Below are 22,675 nucleotides of genomic sequence, written 5' to 3'. Positions count from 1 at the left end.
TCTGGACAGATTCATTCCACTGTTGGTTTGAATTTACCGAGTGGCTTGCGATGTCCTCACACTTAAAGAGTAATGAGGTTGTTAGAACAGAGTTCTGATGTTGAGGGAGACCGTATTATCAGGAGCACCCCGGGGAACCTGGGCGGGCTCCTGGTGTCATTCTGCCCCACTCCCTGCTGCTCCCCCCACCCATATGCCCTCCCCCACCCTCCAGCAGAGCAAAGGTTACACAACCGTTGAAGAAAAGATAAACATGGCATCCCTTAGACTTTTCCTAACACTGTCCCTCCCTTGGAAAGACTGAGCTGTCGCACCCTGGTAGCATTTAACCAAGAACAGGGAAAAATTGTCTGACCACAGCCAGAGCCTCGGTGATGGAATGGGCCTTACAAAATGTACATGAGGCAGGAAAAGAGGTCAAGTACATTCCACGTCAAGCGTCTAGACGCACAAGCTTGGGGAGACGTGACTGATGTGGGAACAGGGTCCTGCTCCTCCCGCCCCTCCCCAGGAGCTGTCTACACACACAGTCCAGAGCCATCCCAGTAGCAGGGGGAAGGGCCCTGCGTGGCCTCAAGCAAGTCATCAGCCCTTGTGCCTTGGAGGCTTCCAGCTGGCAGCGCCCAGACCTCCTGTTCGTGTTCCCCCAGGCAGATTCTCCTCCGTCGCCCGTCGCCGTGGTGATGTCAGCCCCCACCTGCTTTGGAGCTGGAGGGAGGTGAGGAGTAGAAGGTGCTGGAAGCCGGGGCCTGGCTACACCTGGTGCCTGGTGGGGTCTGAGACATTGACCCTGGCTCGGGCGCCTCACCTGGGCATGCTCGTTGGCTGGTGGGTCTGCCACCTTGGACCGCAGCTGATTAAGAACAAACCTTTCCAGACTGGCTGCACCAGCTTGCGCTCCCACCAACGGTGTAGGAGGGTTCCCCTTCCTCTGCATCCTCGCCAGCATCTGTCATCCCCTGACTTGTTAATGTTAGTCTTTCTGACGGGTGTGAGGTGGGATCTCATTGTGGTTTTGATTTGTATTTCCCTGAGGCCGAGTGATGTGGAGCACTTTTTCACGTGTCTGTTGGCCATCTGGATGTCTTCTTCGCAGAAATGTCTGTTCATGTCCTCTGCCCATTTTTTGATTGGATTATTTGTTCTTTGGGTGTTGAGTTTGATAAGTTCTTTATAGATTTTGGATACTAGCCCTTTATCTGATATGTCATTTGCAAATATCTCCGATTCTGTCGGTTGTGTTTTGGTTTTGTTGACTGTTTCCTTTGCTGTGCAAAAGCTTTTGATCTTGACGAAGTCCCAGTAGTTCATTTTTGCCCTTGCTTCCCTTGCCTTTGGCCATTCACAGACCTGTACCCCTGGGGCTAATAATACAATACATGTTAATTAAAAAAAAAAAAGAACAAACCTTTAGGTGAGTTCACATTTATTGAGCCCCTTTGGGTATGTGCCCTGCTCTGTGCACTGTCCCTTTCAAGCCCCACAGCCCTGTGTGACAGGTGCAGTTAGTGTCCCAAGGATAAAAGGGACAATAAAAGGTAGGGCTGGCTCAAGCCCAGAGCTCAGGTTCCAAAGTCCAGGCTCCTCCCTCCACACTACACGGTCTCTTCATTTGTTCCAGAGGCCACGCTGCCCGGCAACCAGAGCTCAGCTGGGACTGGGTTGTCCTGGCAAGTCACATGGCCCCAGAGGGGCTGTGTGGAAATGCCAGCACGTGAGGGGCCAGGGATGGCCCATCCCCCTGGGCCCACTTCGGGTAGACAGCGGCCCGTCCCCCAGCTTCTGGTCATGGTGTGTGGGTCTCTAAGCCTCATGGAAACAACGTCCATCTCAGCAGATGCTTCAACTTCTGGGCCGTTCACCTTCTCGTTCTGAAGCCCCCTTGACCTGGTCTTCCTCTGGGTTTCGTAAACAGCCTTGCACAAACTACACACAGCTTTCCTGACCTCCGGGGCCTCTGGTTTTTCATTTCTTCGCCTGGGCCTTCGGCTGCCAGTTCACTTTCTCTTCAGAGGTCAGCACTAGGTTACCCTGTTCCGTGAACTCCGATACTGTGAAAGCTTCATTCCAACTGCAGCTTTTCTGGAAGCCGAGCTCCTGGTAGACTTAGGAGAAGTGGAAAACTCCGCCAGCTGTCCAGTTCCTATCTGCATGGAAAGCCGCCCTCCAACCCGGGCTCTTTCCACTTCTCCCGGGCTTCCTGCCCATGACACCATGGGTCCTAAGGGCTCAGGAATTCCCAGGAGAAGTCACCCTTGTCCTCCATGGCGAGCCAGTCCCACAACATCTGGAGCACCATAGGGCGTGGTTCTCAAACAGCTGCTTCCTGAAGCTGATGCTTCTCCGGCTAATGGCAATGACAGCTACCAACTATTGAGCACTTGTTGTATACAGGACACTTTGAGTGGGTTATTGGCCTAACTCCTATAGCCACGCAGTGAGGTGGGTGCTGTTACCTGCGTTTTCATGTGTAGGAAATGAAAGGATTGGCTCAGTTTCCCTGCGCGCAGCATGAGAGTTGGGATTTGAACACAGGTCTGAGTGGCCTCAAAGCCCCGGGAGATCATAGGTCTAGCCCACCGCTGTGCTCTGCACGAGGACTCATTTTTCCCTATTGCTAATCAAGATCAATAAGGATATTGATGGTTGGTTTTTATTGTAAAACAATTTTAAAGTTAGGAGGAGACTAGAACACACAATTGGACCCCCCTCCCAAAATGAACAGTGACATTTTGTCATAAGAAAGAAAACATCACCAACAAGGCAGAAGTCGACCATGCTCCCTCCCCAGCATCCTCTTGGCCTCCCCCCATCCCTAAGACAATCAGACCATTGTCCTGGGCCTGCATGAACCCAGTCCTGTGATTGTATTCTCACTCCATACGTGCGTGTCTATAAATAACGTGTAATATCGTTTCCTAAAAACTTAAACTTCGAATCAATGTTCTCATAGCGACTGTAGTGCTCTCCAGCTTCCTTCATTTTCTGACACAATGCAATGTGTTCTCTCCATGTCGATACTTACTTATCTAATTAGCATTTTCAATTCGATGTTGTGCGGGCCTCCAGTGAATGGATAGAGAGCAATTTTTCATTCCCTTCCTAATAGCTGTTTGTTTTATTTTGCTCTTTTATTTATTCGGGATCCTTGTTCATGCTTTCTTGTTTGCACTGATACGGCTTTCTCCATAGTCTGTACTCAAAGCGGGGCCCTTATTATTTATGTATAATTTTCTAAAAAAAAAAAAAAGAAAGAAAGAAAGAAAAGCAGTGTCTTCTTAACATTTTTCTCTTGAACAAATACCACTTACCTCCCAATGGCTACTACTGAGCACCCGTAAACACAGGTAGAACAGCCCAGATGTTCACCTGTGCTGGAGGGAAGTTTAGGATCTCTGGGTTCTGTGAGGCCATCAGAGCTCTTAAGTAAATGAAAATATGTTAGAAGGTCCTCAGCAGGAACCAGTACTTCAGGGGACTGGAACTTGGCCTAAAGATGGAGAGGCTGGGGTGCCTGGGTGGTGCAGTCAGTTAAACGTCCAACTCCTGGTTTCAGCTCAGGTCGTGATCTCAAGGTCCTGAGTTCGTCCCGTGTCAGGCTCCACGCTCAGTGCAGAGCCTGCCCTCACACCCCTCCCCCGCCCGTACGCGCACGCCCACACTCTCTCTTTCTCATAAATAAATAAATCTTTAAAGACAGAGGACTTTATTTGAACAATTACCCTTCATAATAAAAGTAAAACCAGGCGTATCCCAATCTCATCGCAAAAAAAAAAAAGGACCCTGATTCGTAGAGCCCCAGTGACTCCTCCCATGCTGCCGCCGGCTCCTCTTTGGTGAGGTCCCAAAGAACCTCCGGGCTTGGGGACCTGGGGCTTGGATTCTGCACCAGGCATCACTCAGCTCCCCAGCCAGAGCTGGTTGGTGGACTGGCGGAGTTCTGTGTGGGCACATCATGTACTAACAGGCTCTGTGACATCCCCCACCCCTTCTCACCCTCATTGCCCAGACAGTGACAAATTTGATCCTGTCTAACCAGCATCAAAGCCCATGCATCTGTAGGTGGCCTGAAAACAAAAGCGAAGAGACATTCTCCTGTGGCCAGAAATAGTGTGAAAGGTGGGTGGGTGACCTTTCCACTTCCTTTAGAGTCACCACTTAGCTCAAGTGCCACCCACCAAGACCACTCAAAGTGGTGGACGCAGAGGCTCTGATAGGTTAGGAAGCCAAACGTGCCGTCCCTGTGCTCATGGTGGGAAATATGAAGGGTACTAAGACCGGCTGGAATGACTTCTTAGGTAATCAAGCTGGTAGGAGGCTTTGGAGAAGCTCTCCGGGAGACCTCCTTACTTTACAGAGTTGACGTTGTAGGGAGGGACCCTCCTTCTCGCCATTTGTTTCTAGGTAAGAAGTCTCACGTCACTGTGGGCAAAGCGTGGGCTCCACAGCCAGGACTCAGCCCTGTCCCTTGGGAGTCGGAGCGGCCGTTCGTTAGCTTGCTCCTCCGTGCCAGGCCCTGCTCTAATGATCTCTGTGTGTGTCGGCGGCTCGATAATGTCCACATCCCAGGCCGAGCCTGGGAATACGTTAGGTCGCATGGCAAAGGGGAAAGAAGGCTGCGGAGGGATGACCTTGAGCTGGGGAGGGTGTGCTGGATCACCCGGGTGGACCCGGTGTAATCACAAGGATCCTTGCACGTGGAAGACCGGGGCAGGAAAGTGAGAGCTGGAAAGAGATTGGAATGTGCTGTACTGCTGGCCTGATGGAGGAGGAAAGGGCCGCAAGCCACGGGATGTACGTGGCCTCTGGAAGCTGGGAAAAGCAAGGAAGGTTCTCCGCAGAGTCTCCGGGAAGAATGCGGCCCACACCTTGATGCTAGCCCAGTGAGCTCCGTTGTGTTCTTCTGACCTCCAGAACCGTAAGATCATAAATGTGTGTGGTTTTAAGCCACTTGGTTCATGGCGGTTTGTTAGAGCAGCAACAGGACACAGCATGTCACCTGCTATCACCACTATCTATGGATACAAGCACCTGCGGGAGGCTCCACGGCCAGCTTGGACTGACCCCCGCCCAGCTCTGCCCCCGCAGTCCCGCGAACTCAACTCAGTGACGTTGCCCTCAGTCCCAGCTGGGACTAGGAAGTGATGATGGAGGCATTTATCTCAGTGCAAAACTTAAGAGGGGCACCAAAAGACCTCAGCTGCTGAGATAAGTATTTTGCGGGACAGTATTTTAAAATCAAAATTAATGCAAAAAACCACAATGAATGAAATATTAAAATTTTAAATAAATATAGGGCCACTCTGAATTTATCTATATAAGTAAGGAATATATCCCAACTTTGCAGGATTATTGTACGGAATTAAATGAAAGAACAGATGAAAACATCTCGGGCACTCCTGTCTCTTTCAAGCTGGCCATTGGCTTGGCAGCATAGCCGGTGGGGGGCGGGTTGCTGAGGGTCACATCCCAGTTCCTCCTAAGGATCACCGATGGGTCACTGGGTCCCATGACCTTGAGAACGTGACCTTTAGAACGTCATTTAACATCTCTTTGTCTGAAGTGACCTGCAGACTCAGGGGTGGTGTTGCCTCTTTCCTAAACTCACTCTTAACTTTGCGTTTTTTCTTACAAATACCTTGAGTTGTTGCTACTCCTCAAATTTCTTCTCTTTCATTTTGGCCAGGTTGTTCACTTTCAACGAGTTTCATCTTCTGAAAACGCTACTTTTATGGGTCTTCTTGCAACTGAACCACAAAATCCAGACGGTTCCGGTGCATGAAACTGTGCTGGCGTTTTTTAAAAGGTAACGTAACAGTGCGGATTGATGAAATGCACATACGCTGGTTTTTACACTCGTAATATCCTGGAGGAAAAGCCTCAGGGATACGATTTTTCATAGCATCACCCAGAGTGCCCTGAATGCAATTTTCTTTCTTTTTTTTTTAAGATTTTATTTATTTATTTGACAGACAGAGATCACAAGTAAGCAGAGAGGCAGGCGGAGAGAGAGGAGGAAGCAGGCTCCCCGCTGAGCAGAGAGCCCGATGTGGGGCTCGATCCCAGGATCCTGGGACCATGACCCGAGCCAAAGGCAGAGGTTTTAACCCATGAAGCCACCCAGGCACCCCTGAATGCAATTTTCTTTATGGGACTTAAGGTTATGGGAATCCTTGGAACCCCTGGAGTACTTGAAATTGCGAATATGTAGGTGTCATAACCTGAGATAACCATGTGCTTCCGAACTCTTGTTCTGTCCAGTAAAAGACATGATGCACAAAGTACTCCTTTCATTCAGAAAAATTTATTACCAAACCACACTGACCTTCAAAACATCATGCTTAAAATGTGTCTAAATGAGACCAGGTCATCCTCCCTTATGTTTCATGAGAGCAGATGACATCGTGAACTTCCTAGACAAATGGAAAAGCATTTGAATGCACAAAGCTTTCGTAGAATTAGCTCAGTTTCTTTTACTCTCTAAACTTACGAATTCTAGAAATTCTAGATCTCAAAAGAGCAGTGAAAAATAATAATTTCAGCTTAGTGGACACCATTTAATTACATGTTATAAGTGCTGTAATTCTGATAACGGCGCTTTGTATTTATAATCTCAATAAGACTCCGGGGCTGGTTTTGTTCCCATTTTACAGATGAAGAAACTCAAGGTGGAGATGAACTATCTTGTCAGAGATGACGCAAGTGACAGGGTCTGACTTGAACTCAGGTCTGCTGAATCCCAAGGCATTTTGCTGCCCGTTCCGAGAACGGCCGATAGGATCCCTCTCTTGCGTCCGCTCCAGCTGGTTCAGTAATAGCTCCCCACACGCCGGGTTAAGAAAGATTCTGAGGCTGCCTCTAGGTTCAGTGTTTTTGTTAGCTGAGGACTTACAGTGTGTCCTCCCCTCCCTGGTCCGCTCTCTGCCGTGAGTTTTCTCTCTGTTCAATCAAGAGTCCCCCGTTAAGCTGTGGTAGCTTGGGGGCAGGGGAGCAGGGTCGGGGGAGGCTGAAATTGGTGGTTTACTGGCTCCATTTTGCACCTCTCTAGCCTCAATTGATACTTTGTGAATACGCTCACGTCTGTCACGCAGGCTGGCGGTGGAGGGTGGTGGTCCTGGCGCCAAAGATAGTCCCAGATGGTCCTCAGGCTCTGCCTGGAGGACGTCACTGATGGCATCACCTTCACTGTCAGGTTGAGGAGCCTGGCCCCCACCTCGGCAGGAAGGGGGTCTCCGGGTACCATCCAGTGTGTCCCAGGAAGCCCAGAGGCTCCATTTCTTGCGCACGTGTGAGTTTCACAGATAAACACATCTGCCCCATACGCATCAGCGGATTGACCTGTTTAAGCCAAGTTTTGCATTTGCATCGTTCTGACGCATTTAATCCTTTTCTGGAACATCTGTGCACGATGTTAACTACAGAGCTCATTTTTCCTGTCTCATTATTTGGGGAAAGCGGTATTCAGTGCCAGAATGACATGCACTTTGCTTAGTTTCTATATAATTTGCTTTGAACACAAATGCTTAAACCACCCCCCCCTACTCTTTTAATAGCCCCAAAGACACTTTTTCCTATGAGTCACGCGCTCCAGGAAAACTTGCTATTTGGTTCCAAGTTAGCATTCGTACTGGAAACGGCTTAGAACCAGGAGGTAGGAAATGAGCTGGGATGTGGAAACTGCGTTTTTAATGTGGGAGAAACACTGGGAATGAGGTTCTCAGGTGTGTAGCCCCCTCCGCTGAGTGGGGGGGTGTCCTTGGGTTTCCTGAGCTGGGGACCTGAGGCTCCTCCCCACCATCATTAGCTTTTCCATTTCTCTGCATCTACTCTGGGTTCCATTTTGAGCCCACACCTCCCTTTGTGGCACTTCCCAAGCCCCCGATGCCACCTTGTTCCTGGTTAGAAACCACTTGGGAGTTTCCTTTTGGTGTCCTTACCTCCTCCCGGCCCCGTGTTCTCAGACCGCAGCACAGGAGGGAATCCCAGGGGCCTGCGGACCTGCCTTCCCTCCGGCTCCCCTCCAGCAAGCTCCGTGCCCCCAGGGAGAAGAGACACACCACCTGGGCCTCGGTGCCCTTTCACTGTAGTCATCCGGGCCCACCCCCGACCTTGAGGACCATGTGCCCATTTTTAGGATTATAGGTGGCTCTCCTCCCATCCCAGGTCTTCTGCCCCAGAACTGGGGCACTTTTAAGGTGCTCCTTCATCGAGGGCCTCCACTTCCCAAATGCATGTGCCCGGGGACCCCAGTCTTCTGAACCTCGGTGACCTCCTGGCCCCAGGCTGCTCTGCCCACTCTGCCACTCTGTGCATGGCGGGGCCTCCCTGGAGAGCCTCTGTGACCAGTTCTCTTACGACCATGTGGTGGCACCTATATCCTGACCCCCAGGAGCCTCATGAGCAGCTTGAAGGGAGGGAGTGAGGGTCTTCATCTCAGCCCTCGCTTCCCGGCACTGTGCCGTGCACGGAAGGGCTCACTGAGCGATGAGTTCCCATCCATCGTTTTCGCGTAGCTTGGTTCCCCTCACAGAAGTGGTCTTCATAGGCTGAAGTAAACAGAGAATGCCTTGTCTGTAGCAACTAGGAGTAATGGGGCTCAGAGGCAGGTGACTCGTGGCAGGTGCCCATTTGGTGTTTTGGACAAGGAAGGGTTCCAAGGCTTTCTCTAGACTCAGGGAGAAATTATGTCTTGGTGGGTTAACGATGTCTACCCCAGCCATGGCGGTGGGTGGTGGTGGTTCCCTTGCTCTGTATTGGCCAACCCCGTCCTGGCCAGCCCCATCCCTGGGGCTGACCTGTAGCAGGGCAGGGCCTCGGGGCTGCTGGCCCAACGGGGCTGGTGGCCTGAAGGCTCGGGCGGCGAGAAGGCGTCTCTGCTCATAGACCTGGGCCAGAGCCGGGTCACCAGGGGAACAAAACTACACAGTTCAATGAGGCCAAGGGGGACAGCTAGTCATGCTTCTGTGGCCGCCAATAGGGACGTGCCATGGGCATTAAAAGATGGGGCAGCCGCCTCTGGGAGACAATGTGTAGGCTTAGGAATGAGAATCAAGGAAGCTGACCCTTTGGCCCAGTTTTTAAAGTTGCTACTATTGGTGACGTAACGTAAATGGCAGAGTGATTTATTAAGGGGTCCCCCAGTGCTCAGAGTGGACACTTTGAGGCCATCACCAGATGGGGACTTCCCCAAAGGGACTGTACTTTGATAACGTGTGGCAGTGGGCCAAGCTGCCTGGATCTGAGCTGGGGGAGGGGGGTCCTATGAGCCCCGGGGACAAGGCCACTCTGCAGCCCTGGACATGGTCTCGGCTAGCCCAGCATCCACATCGGGAGGGCTTGGGGCAGTGACTGTGAAAAATAGACCAGATGCCCCTTTTCTGATCTCTCTTAGCAATGTCCAGAAAACAAGCCATGAGGGAAGGTATTTAATGCCTGCAAATAAAGACCAGGTCCAAGCCTTTCTTATTCTCCTATTTTCTTTTATCCATTGAATTTTTTCAATGTTTTATGCACTTAACACAGAGTTATTGAACACGCACTCTATGCCAGGGATACTGATGGAAAGGGGAAAGGGAAGTTTCTCTGCCTAGCTAGATGTGTATGAACATCTTCCAACTTATTTTCATTGCTAAGTATGATATTATAGGAAGGGAACACTCATACACACACGCACGCACGCACGCACGCTCCCCTCAGCACCCACAGTCTGTTTTCTGGCAATGGTTAATTTAGAAAAACAAATAGACTGGCCAGAATTAAATTTAACATTTCCTTGTAGGAAAACAAAAAATGTAAGCAAAGCTGTTGCCTCTGTCCACAGAGGAAAAGTCATCATTTCTTTCCAGTTAGCAGTCTGAGGACATCCAGGAGAGCTGGAAAGTCTCCTCAGTTGGAGTAAAGCCAGAGGCAGGCAAACTTTGCACTTTTTAAAAAAGCACATTTTTCATCAAAGTATAAAATACATACTGAAAACTGTGTGAACCCAAAGTGGATTTCCAGAAAGTGTGAGCAGCACCCAGCCCCACAGACAGACTTGGCCAACCACCTGGAGTGTCTTATCTTTGCCCCCACCTTTCCCAAAAAAGACAAACAACATCCTGGCTTCCTTTCCTTTCAAGATGTCTTGGCTGCTTTTGAACTTTGTATAAATAGAACCTTACAGTACACACTTTTAATGTCTGCCCTCCCTTTCACTTACCGGAGTATCTGTAAACTCCATCCAGGGACAGATGGCCGGGGAAGGCAAGGGGCGGGCTCAGGATCCGTCAGCAACATGGTGGTGGGGTAGGAGCTGACCTGGGTTTCCCTGAACTTCTTTTATTTTGAGATTCTCTGGGTCGAGGGAAAGTCATGGATTGACCTGTAATTCTAATCCTTAACGGACTGATTGATCACGAAGTGGGTCCCTCTCTGACGCAAGGCTGGGTTCCAGCAGTGGGCTTACAACCTCTCCAGGAGGAGGTCATTGACAGCCACCAGCAAAGCCAATTTCCACGTGATCCCAACTCCTAGATTTCCATGAGCGCTGCAGCTGAGTCTCCCCTCCTTCCTCGGCGCTCTCCCAGTCTGACCCGAGGACTCCTCCAGGAAGCCCTCCCAGATTTCACCTGCTCACTGGACAGATTCCTCCCTTGAGCTTCTCTTTGCAGAGAGAACAAGAGCATGTGCTGACCGTGTGAGTGGGCACTGGCCTGACAAAGCCAACGCTATGCTCCCCTCATGTCCTGTGAGGGGAGCCTTGGTGTAGAGCCACTCCACAGCCCCCCACATCTCTGACACCTGAGCCCACTGATGTCTCCAAGGACACGCTTTGTGATGTTATGTGACAGGGAAGCCAGAAGCCATGTGTCTATTGTGATTAAAGAGTGGCGTTTGCAGATGTGGCCCCGGAGTCATCATGAAACTGGGCACCCCTGGTGTGACAACTCTGATCTCTTAACCAGAACATTCATTTTGAAACATCCCATGAGTCACGGACATGGGAGCCATCGGATGGTTCTGTCTCAGATAACAAAGCCCTGTGCAGGGAGGTGGATATATCTGGGGGCAACAGGGTTTCCCATTACTGGACTTTGGTGTTTCTTGCCTTTTTTTATTTCTTCTCTTGCTCTGACCACGCTGCCCCTGCTCCCCTAGAGTTTGGCTCTCTGGACGCTGAAGCTCCTTTGTTTTCAAAGTCTCTAAATATTATTGATCCCTATGCCTTGCTAAGTTTTCACTTCCCTCCTGTGGCTTCTTGGCTTTCCACCCAAACCGGGTAGCCCCAGTGCATCGTCTTCGGTAAGATTAGAGATGTGGCAGGGCCTCAGGGGTGAGAAGTGTCTGACTCAAGAGTCCTTACAAAGGGCAGAGCAAATGACCATTATTTCTAGACCCACTTCTGCCTTGGGGCAAAGGTCAGGACCGACTTTGTTGTCACGATGACGTGGAACAGGGTCTCAATGAACATCTGCCAGGACTTGGCCTGGCAAATAAGCCGGCAACGGCAGCAGGTGGGACTCCCATAAGCACAGGATAATCAGCACGTAATAGCCTCGTCTGTGTGCACCCGTGCGCGTGCGTGCACTGGGGACGGGGACAGCTGGCACTCCTCGAAGAGACTCTGTGGGCGAGTGGAGGGAAGGGATGGGAGGATGCCAGGTCGGTGGGACCGGCTCCTCATCCAGTTCATTCACTCATCATATTGCAAGCCCACGGAGCGCCCAGCCTTGCGAGAACCACCGAGAGGAGGAGGGCAAAAACAGACGCCAAGCCCCGTCTTTGTGGCATTTCCCACCTCAGAAGCAGAGGCAGACCATACATTCAGTAAATAAGATGTGCATTAGCAGATGGCGGCCCGGGGTCTGGCTCCCGCCCCTGCTATGAACTGGCTGGGAGACTTCGGGCGAGGACCTGACCTTCCTGCATGGACATTAGCATATCAGGGCAGAGGCAAGTTCATTGTGACTCGAAGGAACAGGCCCCTGGCGGGAGGTTCTCAAGGGCAGGGGCATCTAGTAGGCGAGGGCGGTGGTGGCAGCAGTCAGAATCATTTTCATTTACTGGGCTATGGGGTTGGGAGCCAAGAGGACCGGGTCCTGGCTCCCGGCTCGCCGAAGGTGGCCAGTTCTATACCGAGTTCCATTTTGAAAAAAGCCGTGTTCCTTTCTCATCATGAGTTATTGCCCCAAAGTGTGCCACTTTTTTCTTCAAACGTCACCTTAAAATGTAAACTATTACTTCATGGATTGCTCATAGAAATGGAGTGATGTTTTAACCCTCATTCTTTTTTATTGTGGTAAAATGTGCAGAACATAAAATTTAACCACTTGGGGGTGTTCAGTTCAGTGGCAATAAATAAACACATTCATGTTGTGCGACCATGACCTCCTTCCATCTCCAGAACGCTTTTATCTTTCCAAACGGAAGCCCTACGTCCATTCAACAGTAGCAGCTAGCCAGCCCCCTGCCCCAGCAAACCCACTGCTCTGCTTCTGTCTCTGTGCATCCCACTACCCTGGGGACCTCGCTTACGTGGAATGTCAGAGTGTTCATTCTTTTGTGTTGGGCTTATTTCTCCTAGCATAAAGTCCCCGAGGCTTGTCCGTGGAGTACCGTGTGTCAGAATTCTGAAGGGTGTATTTTAAGGCTACAATCCGAAGTCCTGGGGTACTGGGGCTCTGAGTCAGATGCTCACAGGAAGGGCAAATGACCAACATATGACGGGATGGGGGAAGTGAGAAGGCTGTGGCCAAGGGCAGCTCTAAAATGACAACCTGTGACAGTCAGAGGGGCACTTGTTCCGGGCACTGCCTTTCAGGAAGTCTGTGGGGGATTTGTCCCCGGGCCCTTGAAAGCAGGACCCAGAGCCAACCTGGGTGTGTCTTTCAGTCTCAAGGCCTAGGAACTGTCCTCCCTGAAAGGGTCATGACCCAAGGGTTTCTTGAAGAACTTGAGGAGGCAGACACCGTGGCCTAAAGTTTGCCCCCAGAAAAGTCGGTGCTAAACCCAGAGAGATCTTGGCACAGACATGGCCCCGCGTGCCGGGGGGACCCATGCCAGCGCTCGATCGCACCAGCAGAGCCGCGCAAAGAGGGCCCAGACTTAGCATCAGCGTTTTCTCACTTTGTGTGAAGTGGGGGTGAATGCGCTCATGGTTGAGCCCGAGATACTCGAAGCCTCTGCCTCCGGACAGCTGAAAGGAGCCAGGAGAGGAGGGAAATGTCCCAGGCTGTCCTCAGGAGGCCTGGGAGAGTCCTGGCTCTGTGACCGTGGGCCTCGCCGGGCTCCAGGGGCGGGGCTCTACTGACTTGTTCAAGGTGTTGGACCACAGCCCCCCGATGCTCGTGCTTTCAGATTTTAGAAGATCAGCGGAGGCCACTACTTTCTTCCTTGGAGGTGGCCCCTGGCTTGGGCCATTTAGAGGGTGGCAGTGATCACAAAGGCCATGCACTTAGCCAGCTTGACTCTAGGTCCCTTTCCCAGGGACGAGAGGACAGTGGTGGTGATCACGAGATGGGGAGTCTTCGCTGGTGTACTGTGCCCAGCACCATCACCCGTGGCTGTTGTCCCCAGGGGACAGAGAAGGGGATTCGAGCTCAGGGAGGCTCAGTCCCGTGACTGATGGCCAGCTGGCCTGGGACCGGCACCTCGCCAAAGCATGGCTGGACAACAGAAGAGCAGACTCATGACCTCGCAAGTCGGCCGCCACCAATGCCCCGTCCCTGTGACCCAAAGGGATCTTAATGTCCAATCGCATATCTCAACAGAGCTCTTCCCCGAATCCTCAGAGAGAGGCGGTCTGTCCGGGGAGCTCCTGGCTGATGGGCTACGAGGTCTGAGCACCTGCCCCAGGGAGACTCAGGGGTCTCGGCTTCCTTCCCACAAAACTGCAGAGTTGGAGCCTGGGGGCTTCCGAGTCACTGAAGTGCTGTCCTCTTACTGTCCTTTCCCTTTTGGGCTGAAATTGTCTTTAACCCACAGCTCCAGCAGGTTCTCACTCTAGGGGCAGTGCCGGGCTGTGGGAACCCTTGCCGAGGGCGCAGGCTCATTCCCCAGAGCGCTCAGCTTGACAGGGAATGAGAGGGACTGTGCCAGCCCGGCCCCTTCTTCCCTCCTTGGCACCTGCACCCCACGTTATGGCACGGAGCTCGTTCCTTGGTTGAATGGTGAGAAAGAGAGGCAAGCTAGTGTTATTTGTCCGGCTAAGATACTGTGTTCTTAGGGCCCCGGCATGGCCCACACTAGCCCAGCTCCACCTGCCCTGGGGAATGAAGGGCTGGTTCCGGGATCACTAGCACTGTGTTCCTAAAAGTATCAGCCTTCCTTTACGCATGCCTGATCTGTCCGCTCCTGGAGATCGGCACCCAGCAGATTCTAATTAATAATCATTGGATTGAATCAACTCATTTGTTGCTGTGCCCCTCTCTCCTCCCACAATGCCTCAGCATCCTTACTCTCTCCTGGGACCACTCACAAGGAGAGTCCCAAGAATTCCCATTTGAAAGCAAATGGTCCTCGGCAGGCTGGCGGGCACCCCCAGCAGAGGCAGGACACGGGCCAGTGGTGCGTTCAGTCTGGCTGAGACAGGGTGCGATTTGGACATCACTCTTGATTCATGGAAAAATAACCTACAAGAGCCCTTGGCTGGTCTCTTACGGATTTGCCCTGAGGGAATGACTTTGCATTTCCAAAGGGACTTGGAAAAATTACCCCCATGGTCTCCATTGGTGAAAAGTGACCCTTTCACGAAACGAGTTGTTTCAAAACAAGAGTGGTGGGTGTGTGTCTACGTGTACGCGTGTTCTCAAAGGGAATCTGATCTCAACCCAGCCCTGACCTCAGCCACGTGTGGAAATTAACTGGAGTTTAATATGGGCAGTAACCGCTGAAGGTCTGATTGGGAAACAGTTACTAGAACTCATTACCCACGTTCCTTCTTTTTAATCCTTCCAGAAAATACTTTTTTAAAAAAAATATATTTTATTTATTTATTTGACTGAGAAAGACAGAGAGAGAGAGGGAACACAAACAGGGGGAGAGGCAGAGGGAGAAGCAGGTTTCCCATTGAGCAAGGGATCCAATGTGGGGCTGGATCCCAGGACCCTGGGATCATGACCTGAGCCGAAGGCAGACGCTTAATGACTGAGCCACCCAGGTGCCCGAGCAAGCACTTTTAAAGGGTCTACATTGGCCACTATTGAAATGGCAGCCTGTGTAGAGGAGGAACCTGAAGTCCCAGGTTCAAGTCTTCACTGAGTCTTTGTTTTTCATCTGTGAAATGGAGCCGAAGACACGTGCCCTCTCTGGTCCACAAAAGGTTTGTGAGACCCAAGTGAGAAAATGTATCTCAAAATCCTCTATACAGTAACTCGTTATCGTCAGTGACTTCACTAGTATGCTCTGTGCACTTGCCAGGCGCATGGCTCGGTGGGGGGTGGCAAGGGACTGGGACCAGTGCCTCATTACGACCTCTGGGATTAGCCCTTGCCCAGGCTGCCTCAGCTGCCCTCTGCTTCCACACCCCTCACCCATCCAGAGAGAACCAAGCCCCGTCTACTCCTGGCTGGTGAAACCACTAGTCTCTTTGACGTGACTTCCACTCCCCCTCACCGGTTCCAGAAAGCAGTCTGATGACGGTCTCTTGTTCCTCTTTGCACCTCTGCTAAGCTTCCCCAAGAAGCACTCCTTTCTGGATCAGGACGCAGGACAGAGCTTGGTGCCCCTCTTCCTTTGCCTGCGTCTGCACGGCATCATCAAAGGTAAGCCTCCTGGGAAGCTGTTGGGGACTCGCCCCACCCCTCAGCCACTCCTGGGAAAGACCCAGTAGGCATTGTTAAAGGAATAGGCTGAGCGATGGCATTGTCACTTTCAAGCTGTGTGACTTTGGGAAAGTAACGTATCTTTCTGGTCTCAGTGTCCTTGTCTGTAAAGTGGGGGATAGTCAGAGCTTCCATGAAATATGATAGTGGGTGAAGGGCCCAATGGATTGCAAAAGGCATGTGTAGCTGCCAAGGGCTGCGGGAGTGTCATCTAGCCACGTGCCCCCCGCCTCTTAGAGTAGCATCCCCTCCAGGTCAAGCCTGTGAGTCTGTGCTCCATGCCTGGCTTTCCATGCTGGGCTTGGCAGAGGCCTCTCTGACTTGGAAAGAGGCGGAAGCTGGTGGGGAATGTGTTTGGGGCTGCCCAGGTGGTGCCCCCAGGGAGAACTTTGAGAATGAAAGGACATTATCCAGATATGATGGATAACTCTAAAACCCAGGGATAGTTGATGGACCCCAGCTAGTTCTGTCCAAGTTGCTTCTAGACACCCCAAAGACACCAATGATCAAACCCCAACCTGCCCCACTAGGGCAGGATTTCGGCCAGGGGGGCTGTGAACACTTTGGGGGAAAATGCTTGGTGCCGTCCCATTTGGGCTCCACGCACCTTATGATCTCCGGGACCCTGGTTAGACCCTCCAGTCTTCAACCCTCAACTTCCTCCTTTCTCCGTAAATTAGACTTCTGCCAGTTTGTGTGAATATATCTATAAAAATGTTCTCTTTGCGCTTCTTCCAAGGCAAAAATCTGGAGGAGTTAAGGCACATTAATTTCTTCCCGGAGTCCTGGCTGATCCGAGTTACAGCCAACCATTACCACGCAGTGAGTTTCCAGCTCAGCAAGGAAATAATTATTGAAATTTATTGCTTTTCTGACTTGGCTTTTTCTGGAGATGTGTTTTGCATCCGAAACCCCTGGGCTATTTTATTGCTTTTCTGACTTGGCTTTTTCTGGAGATGTGTTTTGCATCTGAAACCCCTGGGCTATTGAGGTCGAGATGGTTTTGGCTCCTCCTCTGGGGCAGTGGGGAAAGCCAAGCCTGGAGGGCCATAGGGGGAGGGGACCCCAGGCTAGGAACCCAGGCACCCCCGCGCATGCGCACTATTGACCCAGAGCGTGAGATGGGGTCCGGGAGCACTGGCTCCACCGCCCTCTGGACCAAGCTCCCGAGACATACATGTAACATGTGCTCGCTATTGGGAATTTTTAAAATGCAGTGAAACTGAAAGAAAAGACATATCCTCAGACCCATCGCTCAGAGACAAGGCCTGCTAAGATCTCATTGTATTTATTGGCTGTAAACTCTTCCACCAAGAACACTGGCTCTAAACAATGCTACTTTGCCTTTCCTTTAGTGTGGAAAATTTGTGGTGTTCCTAATGGTTAACTACTATAAATGACTGTATGAGAAACGTATTTGCACGTGATAGTTTATTTTAGCATACTTAGAATTGTTTCTTTTTTTATTATTATTATAAAAGATTTTATTTATTAGAGAGAGTGACCGCAAGAGAGGGGAATACAAGCAGGGGGAGTGGGAGAGGGAAAGCAGGTTTCCTGCTTGAGCAGGGAGCCCAATGCAGGCTTGATCCTAGGACCCTGGGATCGTGACCTGAGCCACCCAGGCGCCCCAGAATTATTTTCTTACAGGCGATCTTAAGAATAGAAAATACTGGCCCAAAAAGGAACATTCATTTTTGTTCTTGATACATATTAAAAATTTAGGACCAAATTACTCTTTCTCCAGGAATGAATGAGCTTACTTCCCTTTGTACATGCTCAGCAATGTGAGGCGTTTTTATTTTGGATCGCTTTTGTTAATTGAGAAGCGAACAATGAAATCTCATTTTTCTATATGCATTTCTTTTATTACTAGTAAATACGAATATTTTTTCCATGTGGCATTTCCCCCTTTGTGAATTGTCCACGCGAACTGTTGTACTTCTTGTGTTTCTAATCGTGCATTTTTAGGGATGAAGTAGGGCAGTGTTTGAGTTCTGAGGATTTATGAGTCACTGGTTAAAACTCAATTCAGCGCAACAAACACCTATTGTCATGTGCACACCACAGTGCCCAGTGCCCCAGCAGAGCAGATAATGACTCCATGGAACCGAGCATCTCTGGATGTAACTCAGATCTAGGCTCTAACAGCAGAGTTGAGGCGGGAGACCATCCCTGGGGCTGGACACCTCAGGAAGTCCCCCCTGTTCTGTTCTTCTGACCCAGCCCACCTCCTTCCTTTTGCCCCTTGCTGCCGGTGTCATGCATGCTGCCATGCGGGATCATGCTTGTGACTTTATGGCCACCATCATCCTCTACAAGTGATCAGGCTATTTAGGTACATGTTTTATTTCCCCGGGGAGACTGCTCAGGCATGTTTCTCATTCTCATTTTGGCATCTTAAAGCGTTGAGACAGGACCTGGCGCATGGCAGGCTTCAACAAATCCTGCAGCCTGTCTTGGTGGCCGAGTGTGGGATCCAGAGACAGAACTCTTTTTCAAGCATGGTCGGGGTTGTGGGGTCAGCGAACCGACGTGCAGATGGTGAGAGGAGCTGGTGTCCAGGTGAGCTCGTGGGCTTCTCTTTCAGCTGGAGAATGGAGGTGACATGGTCCACGTGAAAGATCTCGCCACCCAGGCTATGAGATTCGGGCTGCTCTTTAGCCAGGTACAGACCGCTGGGCCCAAGTGAGGGGAAGGGTCGTCCCCTTCCACACTTGGTTAAGGACTTCTGTATAATCGCTTCTTACCTCCCTTAGCAAGACCAGGACAGAAAAGGAAATTGTCGTGTCTCCTCCTGCATGTTCACCACACCCTAGGAAATGAAATTCACAAGTCAGGGGCCTGGGACAGGCCATTCATTGACATGGTGTGCACATCCAGAATTTCTCCTTGAGGGGGACCAGCTGTCCTAGTTTTCCAGGGATGGAGGAGTTTCCCTGGGATGCAGAACTTTCTGTTCTAAAACCAGGAAAGGCTTAGACAAACTGGGATGAATTGATCATTCTCTTCTCCACAAACATCAAGACTTGCCAACGGCTCGATGAGAGATTCCACTCCAAGCCTGTGTTTACAGTTGCAAGGGGGAACCTATTCTGGGTGGATATTTTGATGGGTCCCTCCCCCACATCCAAGCAGCGGGGGTTAGGGAGCTTGGCTGCAAGGCATCTGGGCACTTAGTTCCTAAGGGAGTGTGCAAGGCCAGGGGCTGCATTCTATCTTGGGCTACCTGGGATAGGCATGGTTCTCCAAGAAATTGCTGCTCTCTGATTTTCTAAAGCCATCCCAGTAGTGATCTCAAAAGAATTTGTGTTCAAGTCCCTGGGACTTGGGGCTCTGAATCTATCATCAGAAACTCCCCTCTGGGACAGGACTGGATGGGCTGGGTCTCCCCCTTGCTTGTAGAGACCTGCCTAAGTAGACAGACTGCCGACTTCAGGGGTCAGCACACTTCATGATACCATGAGTATGGAGTGTCTTTTAGGCCCCTTTAACTGGAGCAAATGCTTTATTCCAAAGGTCTGCAAGCCCTTGAACATCTAAGAACATGCCTAATGCATTCTCCACCCCACTAGAGGATGCACAGAGCAATTAATATGTCACTGAGTGCTAAGCCGAGGGATTTGTGAAGTCACTACAGTTTGGCTCTTCCTAGGTTAAAATTGCTGTTGTGTTTTAAACCAGCAGTCAAATTAGTCACTTTTGTTTTAGCTAGAATTTTTTTACTGTGTCCTCATGCCATTGAACACTGAAGATTTCTTCCCCGCTCCTCTTGTTTATCCTTCCCAATTTAGGAGTATACAACTCATTCAGAAATGATTGCCATATACGGATTCTTCTTTGAGATAAAGGGAATCAAACATGATACCACCTCTTACACTTTTTACATGCAGGTAAGAAGGACGGAGCCCAGGAAAGGTGTGTCTCTGAAACAGTCTTTTTGATTCATATTAAATCATTATTCAATTCATTCTAAATCAATAATAATTGATTAATCACTCATTAATAATGACCATAGAATGTGTTGTAAGCCTGATATTAATCATGTTTCTACAACGTGATTTGATTTGTACAACCTTGGGAGCTTGCTATTGTTGGCCTGTTTAATCGATGAAGATTTCCAAACTGAAAGTCTTCATGTTCATATGGCCTCTATTGACAAAGCTGCGGTTAAATTCTAGATTCTGACTCCACTTTCGGGGCTCAGTGCATCATCAGTTTGTATGTGGTGGGTGATCCTTTATTGATGGCTCCTCTTCGGTGGAGGTAACACATAGTGCCCACAAGGGAAGAGGGAATTGTCTTGTTGAAGGGGTCAGAGCAGGGCGGTGGACAGGACACTGGTGAAGTCAGGAAGGCAGATAGCTTCGCCTCGGTGCTCCTGCTAGACTTCTGGAAGAGCACTGTGTTGAAGAGCAGAGAGTCAAAGTCAAGCTGCATGGCGAGCTGCATGACCTTGGCAAGCCGATGAACCTCCCTATGTCCAGCATCCTGAGCTTTAAGATGGAGAATGTAAGAGGACCTACTGCACTTGGCTGTGGGCAGTATTACTGTGTTAATTTGTGCAAAGGCCATTGGAACAGGGCTTGGCCCATAAAGCGCCCTGTGATGACGATGAAGACATTGACCATGACAACAATGACCAGGGACTGCTGTTTTCCACTTAGGATTTGCTTTATAAGTCTCTAAGACATCAAGCTCCTTGAGAAACCATATCTCATTCAACTTTTTCTTATCACCACTAATCATAGTACCTGGAATGCAGGGGAGATATGTTTGTATCATGAATGGATAAATGGACAGATGCATGAGTGAAGAAAAGGGAGTTTTTAGCCCCAGCTTTGCCACCCCCCATCGCATACCCTTGAGTGAGTCACATCTCTTTCTTGCGTCAGCTCTTGGTCTTCAGTGACTCAGGCACTTCCCTACATAATGGATTTTACTGGATGGGAGAGATGAATTCTGTAACAACGCCCGTTGAAATGCTCATGTAAATACTATGTTGGTTTTTAAATTCAGGCCAAGCAATCGTGAAGACTTTCCAATTCAGTACAGCTTGACTTAAAGGCATTTTTCTGGGTTCACCAAAGCCCAGTCTGTGAGTCAGAGGTTTTGCAGGGTGAGGGCTCTGCTACTAGCTGACTCAGCAGCAGCAGCTCTCAGGAAATGGAGCCCTGGGGGGGAATACCCCTTTGCTCTGGGCATACATTATACGGGAGAGCCAATGAACCAGGTGTCGCTAACTCTGGGTCACCCCACTTTCAGTTCCGCCTAAGGTGGATCACCCTCTTTGCAGAGAGTGAAGCACACTGACTTGGGGTTCCCATCCTTGCTCTATGAGCACGGCCCCGTTAGCCTGAGAACGGAGCGCTTGGTGAAGTACGAGATCAGAGCCCAGACCCTGGTGGACGGCAAGTGGCAAGAGTTCAGGACCAACCAGATCACTCAGAAATTTGGGTTCATCAAACCATCCTGCAAAAGCCATGTGAGTGTCTGTCTTTGACTTTTCTCCTTCATATCCTTTGTGCTCTTTTTCTCCTCCACCCCTTGTTGGAGATCCCTGGCTCTACATCTCCAGAGATCTCCAGGGGACACTTGCTCACTTTCTAAAAGATAATCATAGCTCCACACCACGCTAGAGAGAGAACTTGAATGAAAAGCTGAGGGACGTTGAAAACTCTCACTATAGTGCCAGATCCATTTTATAAATGTCAAAGGGTACTGTGCTGGAGGAACAGAGACCTGGTGGAGTGTTATCTGTCCCCTCCACCTCCACTGTCACCTACACGTGGCCTGGGATGTGCACCACGATCCATGGCCTGACCTACCTGCCTCAGTGGCCACGCCAGCCTCCAGGTGGATTCCCTACCTGGCCCGGCTCCTGAAGGGTGAAATCCAAAGATGGCCGGGGAGCCTGGCTGTAGTCCTAGAAGGAACCTGGGAATTCCAGAATGTCCGGGGGCCTCCCTTGCTGTCCTGTAGGGAATCGGACTAGGCTTTAAGCCAGGGAGTTGTTCCCAGGGCTGACTGCACATCAGAACACTGGGCCCTTTGCATGGTCTGCAGCCCTGAGCCCCACCCAGCTCCTTAGACCAAATAGTCCACCGCATAGCCCAAGCATTGGTGTTGTTTAAAGATTCTCAAGCTATTCCCTGTGATGTCAGAAGCCAAAATAACAATTTCCCTCATGGAGGTGGGAGCAGGGAAGCCAGGATATTGGCTGGGAGAGAATATAAAGAGAATTTCTGAGGTGTCTGAAATTTTCTTTATTGTGGTCACCCAGGAAGACTCACTCGTGAAAATTCACCAAGCTGGACCCTTAAGAAGTGTGTACTCTATTGTATTTATGTTATACTTAAATTTTTTAGAGTTTGTTTTAAAGACCTTCCCTAGGTGGTTCTCATGTGCAGCCAGAGTTGGGAATGACTGCCATACACAACTGTGAAATCCTCTCTCCCTCTCCCCTCCTCAAGATGGCAATTGTGTTTATCCTAAAAGCCCCATTTGCTTTGTTTTGTTTTATCTTTTAGGCCCTGAAAGTCCAAACTGTGGGCATCCCAATCTATGCAAGTTTTTCATTCATCTTCCCGACATCTTGACAATTTCCAAAAGGATCTATGGGATTTTTCCTTCTTCTACCAGTCTGCATAAAAGAAAATAAAATGACATTGAAGGGACTGCTCAAGCCTTCAGCTGACTTTCCTGGCTGGCCATGGTCTTAGTAGACTTTTGCCCACTGTCTCAGTTGTGCTGCTGTCACAGAGTACCACAGGTGGGGGAACTTAGAAACAATAGACATTTATCACTCACAGTTCTGGAGGCTCAGTGTCCAAGATCAAGATGCTGGCATATTCAGGGTAGATTCTGGAGAAGAC

General features: G+C 50.2%; 1 protein-coding gene across 1 annotated transcript in view; it reads left to right on the top strand.

The window, feature by feature from the left end:
- The window catches only part of BTBD16 (BTB domain containing 16), a gene marked incomplete at both ends in the record, with an annotated part of 43,670 nt that extends 21,271 nt beyond the window's left edge, over window positions 1-22,399 (top strand). The window contains 7 exons of the mRNA XM_080822342.1: window positions 5,687-5,806; window positions 15,649-15,740; window positions 16,540-16,622; window positions 18,391-18,468; window positions 19,595-19,693; window positions 21,097-21,285; window positions 22,331-22,399. Coding sequence (XP_080678468.1) covers window positions 5,687-5,806; window positions 15,649-15,740; window positions 16,540-16,622; window positions 18,391-18,468; window positions 19,595-19,693; window positions 21,097-21,285; window positions 22,331-22,399 — 730 coding nt within the window. The remainder of the gene's footprint in view (window positions 1-5,686; window positions 5,807-15,648; window positions 15,741-16,539; window positions 16,623-18,390; window positions 18,469-19,594; window positions 19,694-21,096; window positions 21,286-22,330) is intronic.
- Window positions 22,400-22,675: the final 276 nt, after the last annotated feature.

Source organism: Martes martes (genome assembly GCF_963455335.1).
Source record: "Martes martes genome assembly, chromosome: 14".
Classification (NCBI taxonomy): Eukaryota; Metazoa; Chordata; class Mammalia; order Carnivora; family Mustelidae; genus Martes; species Martes martes.
This window is presented reverse-complemented; position numbering and strand designations above follow the sequence as displayed.